This window comes from Plodia interpunctella, chromosome 11 (assembly GCF_027563975.2).
Source record: "Plodia interpunctella isolate USDA-ARS_2022_Savannah chromosome 11, ilPloInte3.2, whole genome shotgun sequence".
In the NCBI taxonomy this organism is placed as follows: Eukaryota; Metazoa; Arthropoda; class Insecta; order Lepidoptera; family Pyralidae; genus Plodia; species Plodia interpunctella.
Window position 1 is genome coordinate 1,659,230 of NC_071304.1, and position 26,157 is coordinate 1,685,386.

Below are 26,157 nucleotides of genomic sequence, written 5' to 3' on the forward strand. Positions count from 1 at the left end.
GAAAAGTGTGTTTACCGTGGTCTTGCAAAACATTTATTGTTCCTATATATCATAATAATCCAGTTCCGTCATTCAGTGTCCGATTATCTTCTAGGATGGCAGTCAACGATTAGCTCCTAGGATGGAAGCACCTGTGTTAATGTTCTGGTTGACGGTGATCATAGCAACGTGCTGCTGCGACCAAGCCAACATCGACGAGTTCAAGGAACAAAACAAAGTTCTAAGATACACCTACAGGAAGAAATATCGTCCGGCATTTCATATTTCAGCGCCATTGGGCTGGCTCAACGCACCCGCTGGGTTCGTACACTACAAAAAACAATTCCACATCTTCTATCAATACTATCCCTACAATGGTGCGTGGGGCCCGATGCGCTGGGGACACGTCGTCAGCAGAAACCTCATCGATTGGTATTACTCTGCACCCGCGTTAGTGCCTAGAGAATATTACGAGTTGCACGGCTGTTTCGCCGGCAGTGCCGTCGTCCATAACGAATATCTCACGCTCTTCTACACCGGAGTAAAAATAATGCTCAACAGGACATCTCGGACGCAAAACATCGCCGTAAGTACCGATGGTTTCTATTTCGAGAAACATCTCTACAATCCAGTTATAAAAAAGTCACCTGAAGATGCTAGAAATCCGAAAGTTTGGAAATTTCGAAACCTCTGGTACATGGTGCTCACATCGTCGAACGAAGCTGGGAAACCTAAGATAACTATGTACAACTCTGAAGATTTATTCAATTGGACTTATAATGGCACCATATTGGAATCCTTGGGAGATATGGGCAGTTTGTGGGAACATCCAGACTTTTTCGAATTGGATGGTCAGTATGTGCTGTTGTTCACTGCTAACGGCTTGGCACCGGATTTGGACAGATACAGGAATCTCTATCAAACGGGCTATGTTCTTGGAAAGTTTGATTACATGTTTTCGAGGTTCGAGGACGTGGAGGTTTCGTTGTCTACTTTCAACGAGCTGGATTATGGTCATGACTTTTACGGTGCGCAGACTATGCACGCGAAGGACGGCAGACGACTGCTGATTGGCTGGTTGGGAATGTGGCAGAGCGACTTTGAAGAGCTGAGAGACGGTTGGGCCGGCATGCTGACGCTCATAAGAGAATTGACTCTGGGCAAAAGCGATCGGCTGTTGATGCAGCCGTTGAGGGAAATAGTGAACTTGCGTGCGGAACTTTTGGAGAGCGCGTATTACCATCCCGGCGAAGGGTTTCGAGCCGGCACGAAGTACTTCGAATTGATGATAAATGGCTCAAATACGATTCATGACATGAGTATTACGTTCGAGTGGGGCGGAGATAGGCAGTTTCATATAAAGTACCTTGCCGGTCGAGGGCACGTCATGATAGATCGGGGCGGACCGGATGGCATAAGGAGGGCCGAGTGGATGCCACAAAGACAAGTCTTCTGGCGCATATTCATGGATTCGAGTTCTATTGAACTTTACTGTGGCGAAGGGGAAGTGGTGTTTACTACCCGGATTTATCCGAAAAAGGGAATGTTTATTAGAATAGAAGGTGAACAGTCAGTGCATATACTTCAGTACAGGCTCCGTCGGAGTGTGGCTTACAGTGAGCACTTGAGAGAGCATCTCAGGGAACTGCACGAGTTAGCGGTCGACAGCAATCGTAACGTAAAACGATCACCATATTGTCCACATGATTAAGTATTGACTGTAACCTGTGTGAACCCGATTTTTCTGCTAATAATAAGAACTGTATGAAACTTCCTGTTTTACACTGATACCACAAAACATGAAGATACATCAATTCGTGATTCTCATATACCGATGAAAGGGATAGCAATACATGTACTTTGGATCTAAAAGCTCCTGGGAGTACTGGCTCCATTTCTCTTATCTTCTCAGTTTTATCTATAGCTTCATGATTATAATAATATCTATAACATTTATTTTTTAGTAGATCGGGCAATTAACGATTAACTTTTTTATATACCTAATTGCAACTGCTCTGTTTCCTGACCTGCCTAAAAAAAAGTTTACGTATATACCTAGGCTCTGATGAAATGTTTTTTTAGTAATTAAGTAAGCACTATACTTCTTACTTAACTAATTATTTACCTACTTATATTTTTTAATCGTGTAAAACTTGATTTGTTTGAAATATTTTAGCTATTCTATATGATAGCTTTATTTTGTTTTAAAAGCTTTTCATTAAAAATACAATATCGAATCATAATACTTTTTTATTCCACTTATTACCTGTACACCCATAGGTAGTATGCATGCTCGCACCACGAAGTATATAACCGTGGCTCGCGCATATTCCCTACTATCGACATCCCGGACTCCACTCTCTCATTTCATCATGGGAACTCAATCGGAACCAGCTGCCTAGGCTGTGTCCTTTACTCACTTCGTACCGGAAGTTACTTGTAGAGTGATCTTATCCTGGCGCTTCACTATATGCCGAATACTCCCAGTCACAGAGTCATTATTGGTACTTAGTTTTGTCAAAGATTCCCATCGGTGTGCGAACGCGCGACAGCAGAATCCTTACACCACAGCCTTACACATTATACGTTAGTTACGAATAAATGTCTGGAAAGAAGGGAGATCCTAGGTTTGAGTCCTACTTAACCGAAACCTAGTTGGATGCTGCCAACTTATCATATGGCGCCTCTTCCTACGGTTTAGTCTAAGGCCTATAGATTATGTCCCAACTAGCAACTAGGTTATGTGTGCTTCTAAAAGAAAGAAAGAAATCATTTATTCGGCAAACACATAAAATCCAAACATACAAAAGAGTAACAAATATATATCGAATAAAATATGTAAGCCGAAATGGCGACCAGCTCAGCATGGTGCCAAGGTATCAAGCCAAGGCGCTGATTTTCAGCTGGAACCAAGTACAAAAGTAGGTATGGTGGTAAAATAAACAAGTTAATATGTACGGAAACAGAAACAAACAACAGCAAACAATAGGATTAAACATATGACTTAGGAAAAAATGTAAAAAAAGGAATAAGGATAAATTACATGGAAGCTATGGAAAATATATATATATATATATATAAAGTATAAATATGAACCTAAAAATAATTCAATGTATTGCCCTCAATTTGCCGCAATAAAGTAAACTCTTTGATGCGTTACGGAATATTGTGACAGATGACTTCTCAAGTAACTATACATGCGTAGACCAGATTAGACCACACATCGAATTTAGAATACTCGTACTCTTACATTCACAGTCCCTCGGAATATTCCCATTAAATTCATAATTAATTTAGTTTGCTTTAGCAAATTGTAAAACTATAACTGTTTCGTAGAAAATATATTTTTATACTTGCAATACATGTTAAAATATCTGTCAGTTATAAAGTCAATGTCACTGTCATTAACATCAACATACCTATGTCAAGCAACTCAAAAAAAATAATCAGTCGTAAAAAGAGGAAGGACGGGAGTGGTGCGTTTTAGTAAGACTAGTCCAAAATTATTTCCGTAACAAGTGAAATTTACTTTATTTTCATTCATTTAATTTTTGTTCTAGTGTAGCATATGTTTAATTTTGCATTCGTTCACAAAATCAAAGAAGAAGAATCACTAAACAAGGACATAACCTATTTTAAATTTTGTTAAAATGTTCACATATATTGCTGCTTTTATTTTATGTGTTTCGGCAGTGAACAGTGATGGTGCTCTAAAGTTCTACCAAGAAAAGGTATAGTATCTATTATCTAAAATTAGTTTCCGTCTATGAAGGCTACGTACGATCATTTAGAAAGTACCTGTAGCTTTACTGTAACATGACCTCATACAGTCAATGTCTCCCCATGTTTTATTCTCATAAATAAATTTTACTATTCTAATAGGATTGCTGTGAGCCTAGAAAAATGACTTTGTTCAATTACTATAATATAAAATTGAGCAGAGTTTTGTTAGCTAATTTTATCAATTTCATGGTCCAATTAATCAATCTTTTCCTAGTTAGGTAAAGTATGAACCAAATGAACAAGAAAATAATGTTTCTTTTCTGATTGTCAACCACTAATAAATGGAATGTTATAAATATTATACCTACTAATAAGGTATCAATATAATGTATTAATTCTATTTAAATGAAATTAAAATTTATTATTTTGTTTAAATAATAGTACTAATTGCACAATGTACATGTATTATATAATCTTGAAAAACTAAATTTTGATCTGGACACAGAAAATTTGGATTACTGAAGAATATAAAAAAAATCTTCAATTCTATATACATTGTTTATCTTTATGATCCGTGCATAAAAAATATATCAGACAATTTTTTTTGTAGAACTTCCATGAGGCACATGAATTAAGCGAAAATGATGTGATTGCTTTAGCAAACCTGTCTGACATGACAAACTTCAAAGCAATACTTGACGAAATCTTAATACCAAGGGTGGTTGGTACTCCAAACCATGAAAAAGTTGGGAACTACATCTCGAATCAAATGCGCGGCCTCGGTTGGGATGTCACTGAGAATGTATTCCCAGATAATACACCCATATTTGGGACATTGAACTTTAAGAATATAATAGCAAAGTTGAACCCCGATGCAGACAGATATTTGGTCCTCGCTTGCCATTATGACAGTAAATATACTCGTGAACATGTATTTGTGGGTAAGTGTCATTTTATACAGCTTTTCTGACTCGACAATAAATTCTTAAGCAGCTAGATGGTTACCTCTTCATAGTCGTATTTCTCATGGCTGAGGGTCGTGGTTATTACGTGGAATGAAACAAGGTTAAGGTTTACCAACATTTGTTTACACCTATACTTAATTTTAGATTTTTACACAAAGCAGTTTACTAAATGTAACAAATACTTATAGGTAAACACGACTATTTTTCTAGCTCTAATCTTGATGAACAGATATTCGAAAATCACATTAGTTCCATCTAATTACATTGTATTTACGTAAGCTTGCATTGTAGGTTTAAGAGCTACAAAAAATACTGGTTCAAAAAGGCTTAAGTAGGCCACAATACAAATTCCTACTGACGTCAAAATATTGTTGCAAAATAAATACAAATTTTCATGTAAAATTGTAACTGCAATTATCTTCGACAGCCCTTTCATATCCCCGTGGCTTTTCATTGCGGATATGATTTTGTAATTACATTGCAACATTGATAACGCTCTGAACGGCGCGCCACAGGGAACCATGTAAATTAATCTTTTATAAAGATATTATTTTGCTGAAGCACTAGAAAATTACTTTCCACGATGAAGTGAAACGTATAATCTTTTGTAGTTTTACGCTTTATGACGCATGCATTTATTATTACATCGGTAGAGATTAGCGCATTCAGATAAACAAGCATACACATTTTTAAGCTTCATTAAATAACCAGCTGCGCCCCGTACCCTATGTGTTATTCAAGGTTATATTCTACCCATGTACCAAATTTCATAAAATTCCGTTCAGTAGATTTTTGTAACAAACGTACCTACATACATATATCTTCACAAAATTTCGCAGGGTAGGATTACGATCTTGTCGCCCTCCTAATGTTGGCGCCCGGGGCGATCACACCCCAAAGCCCCTCTAACGCTACGTCATAATCATCTAATCTAAGAGCGTTTTTCGTTTATTTGCCTGATACAGGTGCCACAGATTCGGCGGTGCCGTGCGCCATGATGATCAACCTTGCGAAGGTGATGTCCAAACAACTTGACAAGCTGAAGAAGGACCGGCTGAGCCTCATGTTCATATTCTTTGATGGAGAAGAGGCCTTCCTGCAGTGGGGCCCTAAAGACTCCATATATGGCGCGCGCCACCTAGCGGAGAAGTGGGAAGGCACGCCGTACAAAGATGGAGCTAATCATCTTCAGAGAATGGTGAGTTATAGTTATAATAATCTAGTTTTTGCCCACAACTTCGTATGTGAGTAAAAATCCGTTTCGCGTGATAATTTCAGGAAATCCCTTCTTAGTGCTCCCCTACACTGTCCTAGGAATCTACCAAATTTCAGCTTTCCACGCCCAGTAGTTTCGGCTGTGCTTTGTCTGTCAGTCAGTCACTCAGTAACGCAAAACGCAAGAGTTTTATATATATATATACATATATCTTCACAAAATTTCGCAGGGTAGGATTACGATCTTGCCGCCCTCCTAATGTTGGCGCCAGGGACGATCACCCCCCCCCCCCCCCAGCCCCCCCTAACGCTACGTCATAATCATCTAATCTAAGAGCGTTTTTCGTTTATTTGCCTGATGCAACTCCCTCATACAGTCGCCAGGACGAGTAGGATGGAATCCTACTCGTGCCACATGAATTTGTACACCAATCAGACTAATGTCACAATCAGACTAATGTGACAATTCTAATAAACAATCACATAGTAATTCTATTGCCGGCTCCACACTAGTCTGATTGGTGTACAAATTCATGTGGCACGAGTAGGATTCCATCCTACTCGTCCTGGGACCTTTCGATCACATATTATATGTACATTCCCACGGGCAACATGTTTGTTAATTATATTGTACATGTATGTTATGATATGAGTTCTTAACACAGGCATTCAATATTCTATTTATTTTTAAAAACATCCACCGATTTGTTATAACACAATAGGTATACAACATTTGTTGTAGTAAAAATGTTTACAATTTGGGCTGTTTTTTTTTTTTATTAATCTCATTTATTCAACACTAATAATATTTTTTTTTTTTTGGTTAAATGTAAACTTTTCAAAATAATTTTTAAAGCGTGTCGTGTAGTGTTCGTGTGTTCAATGTTGTTTAAGACAATGGTTCAATGCAAATAATTGTTTTGCCTCAGTTTTCCGATAGTATCCTACTTTTGTTATGTTGTGTTCAGTCTAGTGCAAAAGGTCACTGAACGCTACTATCCATCATTGCCATATTAGACTATGTTTAATATCCAATATAATAAAATATTCCAATACAAAACAACGGCAATAAAGAGCTAAGTGCTAGTCGCCATAAGGTCCCTTTTGATTAGGACGACCACATATGTTTATGACATGTCAGTAGGTATGATCGAAAGAATGGGCAAAGAAAATGAATTATCCGTCTATTTGTGGCGATGTGGTCCCTACGAGAGTAATATAATTAATTTTCACCACCCACTACGCTGACCGCGTTTCAGAGTCGTGGGTGTGGCATAGTGTGTGTTGTATTTGTATATATATCAAGCAATCATAGCTACGTGCATTGTATTTTAGCTGTTTACCTGCGACTTCGTCAGCGTAGAATATAGTTACTTTTGACAGCATAATTATATTTTTTGTGATTAATGTGTTAACCTATGCCAGATTACTAATTTCTAGGACCAATATTTTTGTGCTAATTAAGTCTTCTTTGGTCGTTATTTCAACATGATTTTCACACAAACTTTCACCCCTATTATAGTCTTTTGGGGGTTGAATCTTGAAAGAAAAAGTAGCCTATGTGCGTACAGACCTCCGTACGCACATATGCTACTTTTTCTTTCAACATGCATTTTATACATGCATACCAAATTTCATCAAAATCAATCCAGCAGTTTAGCCGAGAAAGCGGAACAGAGTTGGTTTTTTTATAACATTCCACGCGTACACTCATTTGGGGACACAGATATAAGAACATTTCAGTTCTTTCGAGTCTGTCGCTTTTTGGAAAAAAAAATGTTGTCTATGTTTAAACGAGGGTCTTTAAAGACTAACTTCTATGGTCTTTAACTACTATGATGCATACCAAAGAGATCAGAAGGTAGCTGAAGATACAGAGGTGTGAAGCGAGATGCAGCGTGTTAAACTATTTTTTTTTTATAAGTAATTTGACTCTTATTTTCATTCACTTCTTTATTAGCTGTAAATTATTTAATAATATAACGTTTGTCGTTATTTTTGTAATTTGTTCGTGCAATTATATTACTTGATAGGTATTATTTTATCGTGAGTTATCGCAAGTTCACCAAACTTGTGTCATTTGTCTAAATAAAGAAATAGTAAATAACATGCAAACGGAATTTATCAAATTTCTATACAATACTTACTAATATTATAAAGAGAAATGATTTGTATTTTCGTTTGTAACGAATAAACGCAAAAACCACTGGCTCGATTTTGATAAAATTTGACACAACAATAGACCATATGTTACACATAATGTTACTTTTTATCGCAAAAAGTATAAACGCGTACGAACTCGTCGGCGGCCACTAGTTTAATAAATAACTGACGGAACTCTCATACATAACTCAGACAGATGCCAACGCGAATAAACCTACAATGCGTAGTTTGTATGGGAGCATTTATGTAAGGAAAACCAGCCATGTATCTTGTAACCAAAAATTAACCACTGTTTGCCGACTGCGTTATATATGTATGTATAATTTCAGCCTTTTTGTGCTGATAAACATAGGCCTCTTCTAGTAATTTATGTCCTAAAAGTGGCATAGTTATTACGTATTTTTAATATTTATCACAGCTAGTTTCGTGGGAGTACCTACTGTTCATTTTACAACGCCCACGAGCGACGACTTCACGTAGGCGACGTAGTTTACAATGTAAAGAGAGCTTCTGTCTTATTTCTCTTGTGCAAACCTTTTTGACGGCCCGCCCACGGCTTCCCGAAGGCAAAATGCGTAGGTAGGGACACAGGATTATATGTCGGTCGTCCAAATCAAAAGGGACCTTAAGGCCCCCCGCACTTACGCCATTATTGCCGTTGTTTTGTATTCGAACAACGGCACTGGGTGCCAGCCGCCATAAGGTCCCTTTTGATTTGGACGGCCACATAATACTTCCAATAGTAGGGTATTCTTTTACTGCGATACTACAGATATATACCTAAATAGAAAACTTCAGAGAAAATTCTTTTGTATTCTGAGTGTAGAGGTAACTAAACATACAAGAGATTTTTCTTTCGCTGTGTCCAGGATTTAAATAACAATAAAATAACTGCACTGGCCACCAAAATTGTATTAGAGAAATAAGTTGACAACGTTATTCTAATTTCAAATATTTTTCACTGTCTAGAAAATTGCCGCCGATAGTTGTGTTGTATTTTTGGTTTCCAATATATATTTACATTTTAATTGCCACTACACAAGAGTTTCATTTATTACGACCATAGATATTGTTCACGCTGTTTGGTAACTAGTTGAGGAAAAAGATATTTTTCCATTTTCTTAGGTCAATTTGTTTCCATATTTGTAACTCGTCGTCGGCCCAAAGTAACTTACTTTCATACCTTGTATCTTAGTCAATTTAGTTATCGTGGGTCCGATGGACACAAACCGCAGGCAAATATTTATGATAGGATTAGGTACAAATATTTTCCCGCGCTGGGATGCGAACCCAGGACACCTAGATTGTGGGTGAGTGTGGTGACGTTACAACACCGAGGTGATAAGACATGGAATGGACTCTGAACTCATACACGCTCAACTGAAAAAAAATCCATTCGGATTTGAATTTAATGTCGCTGAAAAAGGATATACAATTAAACTGGGTATCTATTAAAAAAACCCCTTCAAAATCCGTTGAAGATCTAAGCATGTATAGGGACAGACAGATAGCATGAAGCGACTATGTTTTGTGCTGTTTTATTATGTGATAACAAAATCAACAAAAAGTCCAATCGACGGAAATGTCTTTTATATTTTTCTCAACATTGTAATTTCTGTCCCATTATTTCTTTTAGAGGTCCATTCGAAACCCTTTGGGACAAGACATAAGGTATATTTTATATTTTCTTCTGTCTCCGTTTATAATAATTTCCCTGCACAGAATTCGTTTGGGAATTCCGATATCAAAGGTCCCTTATTCTGTCTCAGAATTTTCACATAAATGAATGTCACGTTTTGGGAGATGTCGATTGCAAATGGAAGCTGCTCTGTTATAGGTATTTCGTTTTCCAAGTTTCCTTATTCATCCATGTGGCCTGGCCTGTATGCAGGGACCGGACCGCTATCCCTTTCACGGGTTTTGAAGGGGTTTTAGAATGGGTTTGCTTTCGAAAGCCGTTCGGTGCTGTAACCCGTTCAATTTGCTTTGGTAAGCGCTATATCAACGACTACAAAACCCTTTCTTTGAGGTAAGTCATACGAAGGGGTTACCCGTTCAAATAGCAGGCTAATTTATGCTTTAAGCTCAGGCCATACGGTCTTAATTTAAATAAATTGCAACGCACAACAAATACCTACTATAAGCGTGTGCGGTAAAGCGGTGCGTTATAATTTACACGATTCAATGTGTTGTTTCGTGTCTTTTAGGCTCTTTACACACGGAGCTATGCAAATTTGCACAGGAGCGGGGTGTGATGAAAACTACACCCCTCACCCCCCGCATGCATTTAAGGGGAAAGCCAAACAGGGTAAGCGCTATAACGAACGGGTTACCCCTTCGAAAGAGTTAGCCATATCATATGGGAAATCCTTTGAGAGGGTTAGCCTCACCATATGGGATAGTCATTGGATTGGGTTAGCCATTGAACAGGTTACACAAGAATATGGGAAAGCTTTTCAAAGGATTAAGCAAACGAACGGCTTGTCCGGTCCCTGCCTGTATGTATATTGACGACTTCGGTGGCGCAGTAGTAAAAGTGCTTGCCTCCGAACCGAGAGGTCCCTGGTTCGATCTCGGGTCATGATGGAAAATGATCTTTTCTGATTAGCTCGGGTCTTATATGTTAATCTACATATGTATTTGTTATAAAATATAGTATCGTTGAGTTAGTATCCCATACCACAAGTCTCGAACTTACTTTGGGGCTAGCTCAATCTGTGTGATTTGTCCCAATATATATATTTATTTATAAGTTTGCATAGCACACTAAGCACACGCACTCAATACAACTGAACATAAGGGCTTATGTCACTGACTCAAAAAATTGTTCCACTATAACTCCAAAGCAAAAATAATAATAACTAGCGTATCGCCCCGGCTTCGCTCGGGTAAAACCATAATAAAAAGTAGCCTATGTGGCTCCAGAAGGTTTCGCCTATCTCTGTGTCAAATTTCATCAAAATTGGCCCAGTAGTTTTTGAATTTATTACAAACAAAAATACAAATATTTCCTCTTTATAATATCAGAACGGGTAATGATAGGACGCTCTTTGAGACAGCTCAAGCTTATCTATACTTTTCTCTCTCAAATCTTCGTATGCTTTTGGTTGCATTTGGGGCTGTGACGCTGCGAACTTTGATGTTTTTGCTGTGATTTTACAGGCTGTCTGACGTCAAACAATCTTGGAAGCCCAAGGAGTTCGTTGCCTAAGCCGCCAAGGCTAATTATGTCCTTTAGTCGCCTCGTACGACCTCCACGGGGGGTAGTCCTATTCCAGGGCGAAACCACAGGACATTGTTGTTTATATATTTTTATTATTTCAGGATGTGCTGGTCCTCTTAGACCTTTTGGGTACTCCCGACCCGGTCTTCTACAGTTACTTCAAGTCGACAGAGAAGTGGTACATTCGGCTGGCGAACGCGGAGCAGAGATTGGCCGAATTGAACCTTATGCAGCAGTACTCAAGGGGCAAAGTCGAACAAACATACTTCAGGCTGAGGAGTTCCGGTGCCTTGATCGAGGACGACCATATACCTTTTTGGAAGAGAAGTAAGTTTTTTTATATATTCTTCTCTTCTCACCTTGAAAGGTTGATGATTCGGCTGGATTTTATGCCTGTCTACGACCCTTTTATTGGGGCATGCTGTTGTTACCTTATGCGCCTCATATGACATTCACAGGAGGATATCGAGTGCTCGTATTTTAGGGCGGAACCACACGCCGCTTCGCTTAATAGATTATGCCCCGGTGTAAACAAATCAATAGCGTTCGTGATTTGTTTGCGCCCGGGCGAAAACCATCACTAATCTTATCAGTAGCAGGATAACCACGCGTCACCTATAAAATTAGGACACGCTTTTTGAGTGATCGGTGTTGTAAAACCTTGACAAAGAACCCTTATCTATTCGCTTGAGACGTATCGTCAGTTGCTTTGCGATTGCAACAATCATAAATTATATTGATTGCACATGTAGAGCTTTATAATTAAACTAGTCATTTATATACATAAATATATACTTGAGTATATACGGGAATAAATTGAGAAAACTTCATCGATATTCGTTGCGTTGTTTAAAAGAAGAAAGCTAATATTATTATCAGAAAGTGGTGAAACGGGAGCTAAGTTATATTAATCCACAAGTTATAGGTATGTTTCTGTTCACTTGATTGTCTGTAATTCACCATGTAAAATGTACAAGTATATGTCTTATCATACTTGTATGATTTTTAAATGCGATATCACGAATGTCGATTCACGGATGTCAGTTTCGCATTTAAAAATCGATACTAAATGCAGTATCGATTTTTAAATAAGAAACCTTACAAATATCTGACAAAATACCATTGTATTTCTTATTATCTACCGGTCGGTAATTAAAAAGTAGATAGCAATTAAATTACTTCGAAATATATTTTGGGTGTAAATTTATTTATTTACCTCATACCTACTTCCCGTAATTCCCACGGGACCGAAGCCCCGGGGCGCAGCTACATAATATTAACATATGGAAATTAAACCTAATCTAATCTGACTTGCTTTCGATGAGTAAACGTTATCTCTTGTTTAATATTTATCAACGAATAATGGAATGGAGGAATAAATGGATAAGCCTTATCGAAAACAGGTGAATTGTTTAGAGAGGTGGATTAAGTAAATTCTGGAGAAAGGCTGGCGCCTAACGACTTCGCAGAATAGAGGGATATTTACATGGATAAGTTGAGAATAGAGGGATACCTATTGACATGGATAAGTTAAGAATAGAGGGATACCTATTGACATGGATAAGTTAAGAATAGAGGGATACCTATTTACATGGATAAGTTAAGAATAGAGGGATACCTATTTACATGGATAAGTTAAGAATAGAGGGATACCTATTGACATGGATAAGTTAAGAATAGAGGGATACCTATTGACATGGATAAGTTAAGAATAGAGGGATATCTATTGACATGGATAAGTTAAGAATAGAGGGATACCTATTGACATGGATAAGTTAAGAATAGAGGGATACCTATTGCGCATGCAAAAACGAAATAAGTGCTGTTTTAGCTTATTTAATAAATTCGTCAATGGAAACAGGTGTTTTTCCAGACAAACTAAAATTATCTGTTGTAAAACCATTGCATAAAAAAGGTGAAAAAACGAAATTCAGTAATTATAGGCCTATAACACTAATCCCTATTTTTTCAAAAATATACGAGAAAGTTATGCACGATAAGATAATGGCATTTTTCAATAAATATAATGTACTAAATAGTAACCAGTACGGTTTTCAGAAAAATAAATCCACTACCCTGGCAGCTTTTGATTTAATACAAACTGTTTTACAAGGGGTAAATGAGAAAAAATACACAACGGTTCTCTTTTTTGACATGTCAACAGCGTTTGACTTAGTTTGCCATCCGTTGCTGTTAAATAAACTTGAATGTCACGGTATCAGGGGTAAAGCTTTGAACTGGATTGCATCTTATTTAAAAAATAGAGTGCAAAGTGTTGAAATAACGCAGCTAGAAAAGAGTAGATTTACAAATAAATTCAGATCAGATTACAAGGAAAATAAATTTGGTGTCCCACAGGGAAGCGTACTCGGTCCACTACTCTTCCTTGTCTATATAAATGACTTGCCCAACACAATAAAGCATAAAAGCATCCTATTTGCTGATGATATATCAGTTATTGTAACTACCGATAACAATAAAACAATCGAAGAACATGAATTTGACATTAATATTACATTAATTACTATAATTGATTGGATGGTAAACAATAATCTAAAAATTAATATAAATAAGACATTTTTTATGAATTTTAATAATTTTACTCATACATTTAATATACGGCATAATGATCAGAAAATAAATAATTTAAGTAATGGCAAGTTCTTGGGTTTAATCATTGATAATAGACTGGACTGGAAACTACAGATCGCAAAGGTTTGCAATGCAATTAATAGATTTTCATTTGCTCTTTATAAATTAGCCAAGACAACATCTAAAAATACAGCCCTAACGGCATACTATGCCTATGTTGAATCTGTATTACGCTATGGACTTATCATCTGGGGAAATAGTACTGACGTACAGCAAGCATTTGTTGCGCAAAAAAGGTGTATTAGAGCCATATGTGGAGTCAAACCTGATACGTCATGTAGGCCTTTATTTAAACTGTTAAAAATTCTTCCTCTCCCTAGTCTGTATATCTTTGAAATGGCAAAATTTGTTAAATTAAATCATAAATTGTTTAAGACGGCTAAAGACTTGTATCCTAGAAATACCAGACGTGGCGATAGACTGGTATTAGATATAGTTCCAAAAAGTGCGAAATTTAAAAAGAACTCCTACTGTATGTGTATAGCTATATACAATAAAATACCTGAACATATTAAAAAACTCACATTTAATTTATTCAAGAAAACCTTATTTAATTGGCTGAATGAGCGTGGTTTTTACACAATACAAGAGTTTCTCAATTTCAAATAAATACAATTTTACTTAACATTTTACCTAATCTTATTTTGACATTGAAGAGTTGATTAATAATTAAAACAGTTTAAGACTTTATACTTTGTTTAATAGCTAACTTTGACAATTGTACTGGTTTGAAAATTTGCATGCTATAATTCAATGGCTGTATGGGAGGAAAAATATTGTCTACCACCTTCTGTATACTTACCCTGTACAAAAGCAAATAAATAAATATTCTATTCTATTCTATTCTATTTACATGGATAAGTTAAGAATAGAGGGATATCTATTGACATGGATAAGTTAAGAATAGAGGGATACCTATTGACATGGATAAGTTAAGAATAGAGGGATACCTATTTACATGGATAAGTTAAGAATAGAGGGATACCTATTTACATGGATAAGTTAAGAATAGAGAGATACCTAATGACATGGATAATTTGGAAGTCCAAATTTAGAAATTGAAATATATTTGTACTATATAATTAGTAAGTAATTTTTACATAAGTACCTTTTATACATTACATGCGAAATTAGGAAGATATTAATTAAGTCTGCTATAAAAAGGTTTCAGCTCAGGAAGGGCCATTATGATTCCGCATCTGATGCGTATCAATGGCGCTGATTTCAGTCAATTTTTTTTGTATATTTTTTGTTTTGGCTTCCAGATGTCGTGTCTCGATGTTATATGCTGTTATAGTTAATACGTTATTTACTAAGTCAATTATAGTCAATGTGCGTCAGTTCAAGGTGTAATTAATTTTGATAGAGTATGGATATCTATACGGGGGTAATAGCCACGAATTTACAATTAATTTAGGTAGCTTGATGTGCGTCATTTTCCTTTTTATCGATCGTGTTACTCACGTCACCAGTATTAGTAAATACTGGTGACGTGAGTTTTGTTCAAGTCGCCTAAAGGCTTGATGTGTTGTCGACTGTACATAACAGGCGTATCCGTAAACAGCTTTTCATTGTAAACAAAAATCAATTTCCACAGTCATTTGTCTGCGTGTATTGTTGTTACGCAGAGTTATTAACGTGACCAATATGGAATAGCAGAGGTTCTCAAACTTTAAAGACTGACTGAACTATTTTAGAAACCTAAGCATTTGATGGATCCTAAAATTAGAAACTGTAATCCTTATATTTACATATTATAAAACAAAGTCCTCTACCGCTTCTGTCTGTCTGTTCGCGATAAACACAAAAACTACTGCAGGGATTTTCATGCAGTTTTCACCTATAGATAGTGTGGTTCCTGAGGAAGGTTTAGGTGTATAATTTATTATGTTTTTACCCGAGCGAAGCCGGGGCGGGCCGCTGATCTGATTTTAATATTAGGAAGTTAGGATAGGATTAGGATTGACAGCTGACACTTTAACTTGAAGTATGCTTTATATTTTTTATGAATAACAGGAATTTACTTTAACGCAGCCCTAGGGCTCCGCAGAGCACAGTGATACATCACTTATTTACGACAAATATTTAATTAAAACTATAACGATATACATATTATCCTAGGTTTAATAAAGAATTTTGGAATTTAGTTGACGCCTAAATTCAAAATTCTAGGGGTAAGGTAAACATTCATGTTGAGTCGAACGGCACACATTTTTTTTGTAATCTTTATGCTGAACATGTTTGAAAATAAATGAATTATGCATTGCTAATTCTGAACGGATACGCGGAAACACTCGATTATTACGCGCGGGCAAATCGGACAGAGCTAGTATATTAATGTAAGTTGGATATTCATTCGTTCAATGTGAACATTGCCTAAGCATGTGTTTAGTGAGTCTGGGAGTAGACAAAAGGAGACCTTGCTTACAACCATAACTGTTGTGTTATGGATACGACACATATTTTTTGTATCCTTACATATTATAAAACAAAGTCCACTGCCGTCTTGTCTGTCGGTTCGCGATAAACTTAAAAACTGACGCATAGATTTTCATGCGGTTTCCGCCAATAGATAGTGTGATTCCCACACACGTCTTTTGTTGAAAACTGTATCCGTTTTTATAATAAATTGGATTCTTGATATGCCGGACAAAAAATTTAGAAATTATATAAAAGAAGTATTTTGTAAAAAGGCATATTACAAGTCTGATTATTATGTGAACGACAATAATGTTTGGCCCAAGCATGGTGCAGTATCCTCATAACATATGTAATTGATTTATGACATTATTACGTACGTTTTGTACATTTAGCTTTTTATTTATATTATTTTTTGTGTGACAATTTTAAATAATTTTATTGGAAGTACAACATTTTTATTATTTTATTTATTCATTCAAATTTTGACATTTTTAGTGATTATGTAAATTCGTCCTCCTAATTTTTAATATATGTATAAGACTTATATTTGTTAATTGACGTCCTTGGAGAAAAGGCTGCGGTGAAGTTTGATGCGCAGTAGACTTAGTTTAAGTAATTTTTTGACGTCAATAAGTGATGTATATCATCCTATATTGAATAAATAATTTTGAATTTGAATACGTTGCGTTACTCCACACCGCTCTTTGAACTGTCCAAATGATGTTATATTTGTAAAGCGTCTATCTCCGAATAGGGGGCACTTATTCCGATGACGTAATGTATCATTTCAATTAGGTACAATAGCGTTTAACAACAATAGTTCTGGCGTGATTTCTATTTGATGACTAGAAATGAAAGGGTACCGTATTAATTGATGATAGGAATGTTTTTCTTAATTCCTTTGTTAATGGTGAAATGATAACTCAAAATGATCGGGTGATTCGTACGCATTTCGTAGGTTGTTGTAGACGTCTGGTATCATTCGGTCTACGAATCACTCTTTAATTATACAATATTTAACCGAGATGAATAAGATAAGATAATTTTTTATTGCATTAAATAGTGTACAATATGGTGTTAATAATACAATTTAGAGATCCTTGACCTTTTTAGCCATTAACAACACAGCATGCAAAAACTTAGTCATTTTTACATTTTAAATTTACATTCTTGTCCATTTTGGCAAATAAAATTAAACTATGCGTCACTGTTATTAAAAAATTCACCCAAAGAATAAAAACATTTCTCCTGTTTATATTGTGATTGATAAATAAATAATAATACAATAAATAGATAAATAAATTATTGTTACCTGACTAGTCTAGTATATCGAGATGTAGTCGCTGAAGCTTCTAACTCCCTTTATTTTTCAGACGTGGACATTCTCCACTTGATACCCACTCCGTTCCCGTCCGTGTGGCACACGGAGCACGATACGCGTTCGGCGCTCGACTTCACCACGATCGAGAACCTCAACAAGATCCTGCGAGTGTTCGTCGCGGAGTACCTCCACCTGAAGCCCTAGCGACGCCGCTGGCGGCTCGAGGCTATCCTGATCCCGAGCGGTAATAGACTGTGACGATATTTAAATAAGCATACAGCTAATCGGTATAATGACATTGTTACATTAAAATTGGAATCTTAACATCATCATATGGCGTTTTTAGTTAGTTTTGCCATTTCTCTAATAAAAAGGTTTGTGTAGATACGCGGGGTTGAGGCAGACGAGTGGGGAAGCGTATCCGCATAACTTTATACATCGCGTCCTCTATATTTTGTCCGTGCTATTTTGTTAATTAAGATTGCTTTAAATATATGAACATACGTACATTCCTTCTGAGTAAAGTGTAAATGTACTTAAATGTAAAAAAAAGGTATTACGGCAATTCTTAATACTGATTCTAATTTGAATCTATGTATTGTGATCGTTAATTAACTAGATGGATAATTTTTGCGAAATTCTTTTCACAAAACGAATTCAAAATTCTTTTTTCAACTTGGGATGACTCAGGTGAAGAAGAAGAAATATCAACTAACTTTTAGTTTCTCTATATCGATGTGATTTTATTATTTCAAGAAGAAAGTAATGTGTACAGTGATATTATTAAGCTTAAATTTTGGTGCTTATTTTGTATAAATAACCTAAATATTGAAGAATATTTATTTTCATAGAAAATATATGCCGCGCTTATAACAACGATGTTCAATTTATAAATTATACAGACACTTAATATTTATATACTAGTTATTATATTAATATTTATAGTAATCTTTTTGAACATAAATTTATAAATGGGTGATAAAAAAAGATTTGATGTGACTATTTCAAGTGTGTTGACCTTTTCCTAATAATATCCAATAACACATTAATTTACATACCTGGCAGTTGCCAGTCTAAACTTAAACTAGTAGTTTTTACTACCACAAAAAAACATAACTTATTGTTTTTATTGCCCATATTTTTTTCTGCTCGAGATTATACACACTATACAAAAAACAAAATCCATGCCAGCCAATATTTTATGACGAATCCTAGGTTCCAACGCTTTGTAGCTGGGGAATTAACCTGGAATGCGCTCAGATGGGAAAGAGAGCCAATATTTTACTGGCAAAGTTGATAATTTATGTTCAGACCTGCATACAAGCATTGTTCCTAAATTGGTTGTGTGCATGATATATTAAAATATATTGTATTTTCAGAAATCATATTGTACGTGTTACTGCTGTAAATAATATTAAAAAAAAACTGCTATATATATTATAAGATTTTATTGTATAAACCACGTTCCATATGTACTTAAATTAATATTTGCTTATGAATAGTTACAAAACAACTATTTTATGTATAAATGGAAGTTGATATAGGTACTTGGAGATTTCGGTCAACTATAGTCGACATTCAACGATTAACAATTCGTTGCCTATACAAGTATCTACATGCTCATACACAGGGTTACTCGTAAAATACCTGAAACTTCACAAGAGTAGACAGCTAACATCGTAAACAATGTTTGTTCTAGTTTTGACAATTAACTTTCATACACAAATATTAATAGCTTTTATATAATTTTCCCTTTCAATGCTCAATGCGTGTCGCGCGCGAATGTGGGGTTTGGAGAGGCGCGGGGCGGTGCTAACGTCCTATCATCCAATAATAATGTAACTCAACACTGGCAAAAATAAGCTCTATTGAAGAAGTTTGATTGCTGCAAAGAAAAGAAAAAAAAAGGCGCAAACGTAGATATGAATGTCACACTCACATTCATTGCGCCTTTTTTTTTACAATAAAAACTTGAAAAATATTTGTTTCTTTTGTGTCAAATCTCGTCAAACAAAATGCCCCTGCGTTCACTAAAAGTTGTTTAAGATGCCAATCACTGGTGTGTGTGGGTGTTTTACGTAATGTATGTAACCCTGTATAGTGCGATGAATATTTTTTTATTCGTATCACCGTATATTTGGTGAGATGAAAGTTAGCGCAGACCAAAGAGATTATTAATTGCACAAACAAAACACGAATTTGAGAAAGAGAAAGAAAGAGAGAGGTAGAGAGAAAGAAAGAGTATAAATACGCGCCACGAAATGTGACAAGAGTATGGTTTGACTGCGCAATAGTAGAATGGACTATATTACACATCGTCTACTGCGCAGGCAAACCATATGCCGGCTAATACACTATCGGTAAACAGTTCGCCAAGTGGCGGTTTCGACATACATTGCGCGGTTACCTTGGGGTCATATAAAAGATCTCATACCAACTATGTAATTTGCAACGTTATATCGCGTCGGCGCCTTTTGGCGATAGTGTATAGATACATCATTCGTCGCGTGCATTGTAACAATTTGTTTTTAATATTTTCTGACTTCTTTCTGATCTGCGCTAAATAATTTTTTCTATGTAAATATGTATTTTATTTTATTTATGTACAAATATGTATAGACGTTGTAATTACAGTTTTATCAACACAACTAAAAATTGATGATTTATAGAAATTTTATTTAAAAGACGTGTAGATTTTTACTTACATTCCAATGTTGTGTGATGAGAAAAATATGATTCAATGTTTTACAAATTATACAAATAAATGTATGAGATTAAATAAATTTATGAAATGTAACAGTCTCACAGCGTTTTATTGTATTTAGCCATTCGTCTGATTAACCCATGTATTGTTTTAATTAATATATTTTATCGATACATTGAAAAGCTGAGATTAACGGCCATTCCCGTTCGTCATCCCCTTTGTACCGCCCTCTGGTGAGTAGGAATTTTTTTTAATAATCCTTTTTCATGTTTATTGTTATAGTGGTGATGACTAGGATATACCTACTATATTTTTTATGTGAAATTGCCAGTCGTCGTCACCGGCGGGAACAAAGCTGAGGGTGACAAACGTGAACGACCAGAGATTATAGTGGAGAGCAGATAATAAATAAATATAATATTTTTTTCTACCCCCCAACTGTACATTACATTCTCCATATCACTGCACCTTTTACATTATTCGTAATAAAAAATCTTAGCTAGATTGGTGTATTTGTTTAGTTTTCTATTTGGTAATTCACAAATGACGGATTTATGGAAGACGAAAGAGGCGGTTATTGCCCAACAGTGGGACACGAACCCAAGAAAAATACCATCAAAAAAAATATATGATGATACTGGAAGTATCATTTAAATAATTTTGTTTGATGTGTCATAAAACCACGTTTGCACTAGGGAACATATGACGTGCAACATATCGTCTTTCCCTTTTTATTACAATTTACATGAGTGAGATCGACGATGTTCTATTTCACTCTATATTTCGAGCGTAATAGAACATCGTCAATGAAAAAACGTGATGTTTTGCGCGATAAATGCTGCCCAGAAAAATTGTGGGTTTACAAACTGCCTTAAAATTGTATATCTACAGATTCGTTCAATGTTTTTGTTTTTTATCATTATATTTAAAAAAGTGCTACACAAGCGACAGGAACGCTTCGTCGCAAAATGTCCCCTGGTCACATGGTATCCATTTCGTATGATGTCTTTTTCGGAAATTGTCACTCTCGCAAAATGTGTGTGGTAACAAATTAATGTTTCGTCCAAGATATATAAAAATGACAGTATTTATATAGATATATATAAATCCCGTTTTAGGTTTTCTAAATACCGTCATGATAGAATATATAAATATGATATTGAAAAAGGCCAAAATTATACACATTTTGCGACGAAACGTCAATTTGTTACCAGGGGACATACGGCGACGAAGTGGACACGAATAGTAACTATCACATTCTAAAATATCCTATCTAATAATGATCCTTTGAACTTTTTCAAAGCCATTTCCTCCCATTTGGAATCTAAATCATCAGCTTTTGCTACTTGCTTTTCAGGATCATTTTCTATTTTAGTATTGTCTTCTTTGAATTTCATATTATTTTCTGTATGAGTTTCCACCGATTCTAATTTACCATCTATTAAACTATCAACTGTATTACAGAGAGCTAAATCATTATGGACAGATACATCAGACTTTTTTACATCAATATTTGCATTAAGACCATTCTCTACATTGTTTGCATCACTGTTATCTGCTTTATTTTCATCAGCATTTGCAAAATCGTTTTCTTTAAAATGTAAATTATTATTATCTACTTCATTGTCTTGTGTTTCAAGACCATAAGCATCGTCTGAGTTTTCATCAGAATAATTTAATTTCATAGCAGTATCGCTGTCTGAGGCATCGAGTTTAGCTTCAGCGACGTCCATCTTGCTTGTGTGCGACATTTTTTCATCCAAATCAGGGAAATCAATTGATTCATCAATTTTTAGAGGTTCTTGGTCTCTGATGAAACTCTCGACTCGATCGTAACCATTATTACTTACTTCTAATTTAGAATTACAAATATCGATGTTAGTATTCCCATTGCTATGATCACTGGGTACTGAAACCTTTTTATTGGGTATGTCAGTATTGTCCACTTCAAATTTTCTTTTTGTGCGTTTTATTTTGGTCCCCGTGGCGTCTTTGTTTTTTCTTGTAATTCTTCTCGGTTCCTGAAATTAACATCAACTTTTGAGTTATTTTTAAAACGGGTAACCTCTAATCCAATTGGCAGAACTCCGTGCAGAACAGAAGATTATGGCGTTCTCTCGTTTCGGAGGCCAAGATCCACTTTGGGATCACTGAGCCAGCGTAGTAAGTAAGTAAGTAACCTCTAATCCATACTTCCATACATTCATATCTCTACTAATATTATAAATGTAAAAGTTGTTCTTCTTGTACATCTATTATCACATCAATAACAAAATAAACGTTTAGGCGTGTGATGTTAAAAGCGCAAAAATATTGTTCTTTTTGTGTATATTGGTATTCATTCATTCACCAACCAATTGTTAAAAAGTTTTAAAATAATGACAATAGTGCTATAAGCACTATTAAGTTTAGTCATCTACTATATTATAGTATTAATAGATTAATAGATAGTAACAAACCTTTGGTACTTCTCTGTATGTATTGTCTGCTATTCGTATGAGTGAACTGGCGTTTCTTATTAGCATGTCTTCAACAAACGCCCCGAACCATATCCGTTTCTGGAGGATATCACTGATAGTGTCTGTGTTAGGCTTAAAGTTGTTTACATCTATTTTCTTATCCGGGTACAACCATCTGTATATTTGTGAGAATTTGTGCAGATTTTCCTAGAAATAAAATAAATTTCCTAGAAATAAAGTAGCTTTCCACTGTCTGTCTAGGGACAACTGTATGTTTAGATCATTAAAACTACGTAACGGATTTTAATGCAGGTTATTTTAATAGATAGTGTGATTCCTGAGGAAGGTTTTGATGTATAATTAATTACGGTTTTACCCGAGCGAAGCCGGACCAGGCCGCTAGTATGCAATAAAGGGATAAAATTGTGACACTGAAGATAATGTATCTTTTCTTGCAAGTTGTCTATTTAAAATATTCCTAAGATCTGTTTAAGTCCTTTGTTTAACATCACTACATAGTATAAAACATTTTCGTTTCGTTAGTTTCTTCAAAAAGAACACACGGTAGCACACATACCATTTGTTTATTTACTAAAAAAAATTCCTATGAACAGGATTATTAGCCTCATAGCGCAGTTGGTAGAAAGGGGGCTGATGATTTCTAAACAATATAAGAAGATAATTATTAAAAACTCACTCTCAAATCGTCAGCCGTGATGAATATTTTGAAATCGACTTTGAATTCGCTCGGCGTCAGTTTGTATTGCAGGAAACTGTCGTCGTCGACCACCAGCGCGTCCCACTCGCGGCGGTGGTAACTCTCGAGACGGTCCGTGGTCGCAACGTACACGGACTTCTTGGAGCTAGGCTTGGGCCAGTCGATCGCCACCTCTGGAATAAAATGTTTAATTTCATATAAGGTTGGGGGTAGATAAACGTGACCTCTCTGTGATAGTAAGTTACGTAGTCACTTTAGGAAGTAAGTTAGGTAGGTTCAGGTTTATCTGTCCTAGACTGTAATATTTTCAAATGGCTAACGTTTTATCCCTTATTAGCACAAGTGAAAAACGCTATGACTATAACAGTGGATAGTTAAGAAGTTGTGGTAGGCAAGGCCTAAAGAGAGACTGGGGTATTATGGAAAACATACATTTTATGATGACCCAGAAGAAAAAAAAAGTATATTATAAACAACAGTACAAGGAAACATAATAAAACAATGTACCATCAAAATCTGGCATCCACTTCATCAGGCAATCATTCCAGATTGGTACTTTGTCCGGTTCACACAGAATAAGTACAGTTTTAATGTGTTTGTCTGGCCTATTGCGGGTTCCATTCAGAAATAATGCCACTTGAGTTTCCTGGTCATAATCGGCTGGATCATTGAGTATCACGCCCGGTTTTTCCTGATAGAATGTAATTATTGTTTAAATTAACGCTCATAAATAAAGTAAAACAATGCTCATACGAAATCAAATTATTGAAAAATGTTGATGTTTAATGGTGTTTAAAAATCTATCTTATGATAGAAAGAATATACTTCATTAAAGCTAAATTGAAAATCTTAAATCTAGATAGATCTAACAAAGAATCACATTGTCATAAACTAAAACATAGAATAGTTTGCACAATATTTAATATATTTTTTGGTACCAAATAGGAAATAGTTTTTCTTTCTTTCTTCATTTCTCTAACAGAAGTGAAAGAAAGACTTCTTCAATATATAAATGTACAGCATGAACCTCTACTTTATACATAGTGGGGGTTGAGAGAATCAAGCGATTCAAGCATAGCCAAACTCGAAAGCCAAAAATTATATGTTTTCGTATAATGCAGTATTTATTATTTACTATTTTAATGAATTAATAATTAATTTTTACCTACTAAATTTTTAATTACCTTAACAAATTGTTTATAGATGAATCGTACACCATTGATCACATGTTTTGGGATATCCTCTTTTATGTATACATTCACATTTGGAGACAGACATAAATTCATTGAAATATGGCTCCGTGTTGCCATATTTGAATTTTATATAGCAGCTTCTGTAAAAAATGATTAAGAATTTATTTTTAAATGGATTTATGAGGGGAAAATGTGATAAAATAATTTTTGTGTTGTGCAAAATTTTGTAATAATTTTAAGAAAAATATACTTTGGTTTCTTTTTGAACTAAGTTTTCTTCAGTTGGTGTAAGCTTTGGCTCAGCATAATAACATATCTAACCTATTTCCTTAAAAAATCATGATTATGTGTAAATCATAATTTCAGCTTCCTTCCACCCACTGCTGATTTAACAATTACAAATATAAATAATGTACAGTTATTATATGGCACACATTCCAGTTGTAAACACAAATTAGTTGTTATGATATTATATTCATATAAATAACTTCATTCAGATTCTATTTTGAAAATGTGTTTATTGCAATTAGTACCTACATGTCATAGCTACAATATAACTATTGAAAACTACTTCATTCACAATGAATATTGTGAAAATATAGAAAACTTTTATGGAAATTAGGAAGCAATTGATTGGCTGTGGTTATAATGATTGAATTGGGTATGTATTTCTGAAAAGGTCATGTATGTTTTGAATGTCAATTAAGGAAAACTATGAGACAGGATTAATAATTGAACAAAACAAACTTGTTACAACACCGAGGGATTAGTTTCTGCTCAAAATACTTACAAGTTGTTATGAAGTTAAGTTCTGATTCAACCTGTTGAGAATGGATAGCGTCATGATAAGAATATACAACATTTCTAAGTAAAATAGAGCTACAAAAACGGATACACTGGTTTTATGTACTTCTATGTCTTCAAATTCTTGCATGATATGTCTGCGGTGATAAACATGATCCCAAAACAACATTGAAGCAGTTTAAATAATACGAACTCAAATAAACACAGGAAGACTATATTCCACAGAACTTGGCACTGTGCTACTTTGGCCCGTTTCGCATGGTGATTAGTAGAATCCACTGTATATTAATTAATTATTTAATGATTATAAACTCTCGCCACACACCAGCGTTTCCTCAGGAACTTAACTATTTAGGTAATATGGATAAAATAAAATGTCATTGAAATTTTGCAAATAGTTTTGAGAACTACATGTGTTTGTATTTTGCCGGATTATAATTCAAATTTGACAATGACAGCTCAGGCTTGTTTTTCTTATAAAAGTAAAACGAATTGTTCTCAAACAATATAACTAAACACAGTAGAGTGAACAAAGTTATAAAAAGGAATTCCTAAAATGTTCTCATTATATTTTGTAATACACATTACATTAGTTATCTTATATCAATGGTAAAATG

General features: G+C 35.1%; 3 protein-coding genes across 4 annotated transcripts; 2 read left to right on the forward strand and 1 right to left on the reverse strand.

Moving 5' to 3' along the window:
• The first annotated feature begins 61 nt into the window (after window positions 1–61).
• Window positions 62–2,216, forward strand: LOC128673904 (sucrose-6-phosphate hydrolase-like). Its single transcript, XM_053752070.1, has one exon. The coding sequence runs from the start codon at window positions 122–124 to the stop codon at window positions 1,688–1,690; it is 1,569 nt and encodes a 522-aa protein (XP_053608045.1). The 5' UTR covers window positions 62–121; the 3' UTR covers window positions 1,691–2,216.
• A 1,206-nt stretch (window positions 2,217–3,422) lies between these two features.
• On the forward strand, window positions 3,423–20,464 carry LOC128673908 (glutaminyl-peptide cyclotransferase-like). Its single transcript, XM_053752074.2, has 5 exons — window positions 3,423–3,710; window positions 4,313–4,643; window positions 5,633–5,865; window positions 11,370–11,595; window positions 17,715–20,464. The coding sequence occupies exons 1-5, from the start codon at window positions 3,630–3,632 to the stop codon at window positions 17,864–17,866; spliced, it is 1,023 nt and encodes a 340-aa protein (XP_053608049.1). The 5' UTR covers window positions 3,423–3,629; the 3' UTR covers window positions 17,867–20,464.
• Window positions 19,096–25,904, reverse strand: LOC128673905 (uncharacterized). Of its 2 annotated transcripts, XM_053752071.2 has the most exons (7): window positions 25,734–25,904; window positions 25,527–25,557; window positions 24,728–24,876; window positions 24,051–24,234; window positions 23,523–23,716; window positions 22,826–23,032; window positions 19,096–22,387 (listed from the first exon to the last, which is right to left on the reverse strand). In XM_053752071.2, exons 3-7 carry the CDS (start codon window positions 24,851–24,853, stop codon window positions 21,626–21,628), a joined length of 1,473 nt encoding a protein of 490 aa, XP_053608046.1. In that variant the 5' UTR covers window positions 24,854–24,876; window positions 25,527–25,557; window positions 25,734–25,904; the 3' UTR covers window positions 19,096–21,625. The 2 variants fall into 2 exon arrangements, with proteins under 2 accessions (XP_053608046.1, XP_053608047.1); XM_053752072.2 differs by lacking the exon at window positions 25,527–25,557.
• Window positions 25,905–26,157: the final 253 nt, after the last annotated feature.

Bases quoted from the DNA above. Each gene is read 5' to 3' on its own strand.
- LOC128673908 (XM_053752074.2), top strand. From the start codon at position 3,630: ATGTTCACATATATTGCTGCTTTTATTTTATGTGTTTCGGCAGTGAAC. The intron at 5,866-11,369 runs GTGAGTTATAGT...TTATTATTTCAG, and splicing joins CTAATCATCTTCAGAGAATG to GATGTGCTGGTCCTCTTAGA. The intron at 11,596-17,714 runs GTAAGTTTTTTT...TTTATTTTTCAG, and splicing joins TATACCTTTTTGGAAGAGAA to ACGTGGACATTCTCCACTTG.
- LOC128673904 (XM_053752070.1), top strand. From the start codon at position 122: ATGGAAGCACCTGTGTTAATGTTCTGGTTGACGGTGATCATAGCAACG.
- LOC128673905 (XM_053752072.2), bottom strand. From the start codon at position 24,853: ATGGCAACACGGAGCCATATTTCAATGAATTTATGTCTGTCTCCAAAT. The intron at 24,235-24,727 runs GTAATTAAAAAT...ACATTCTATCAG, and splicing joins TCTATAAACAATTTGTTAAG to GAAAAACCGGGCGTGATACT. The intron at 22,388-22,825 runs GTTTGTTACTAT...TGTTAATTTCAG, and splicing joins CATACAGAGAAGTACCAAAG to GAACCGAGAAGAATTACAAG.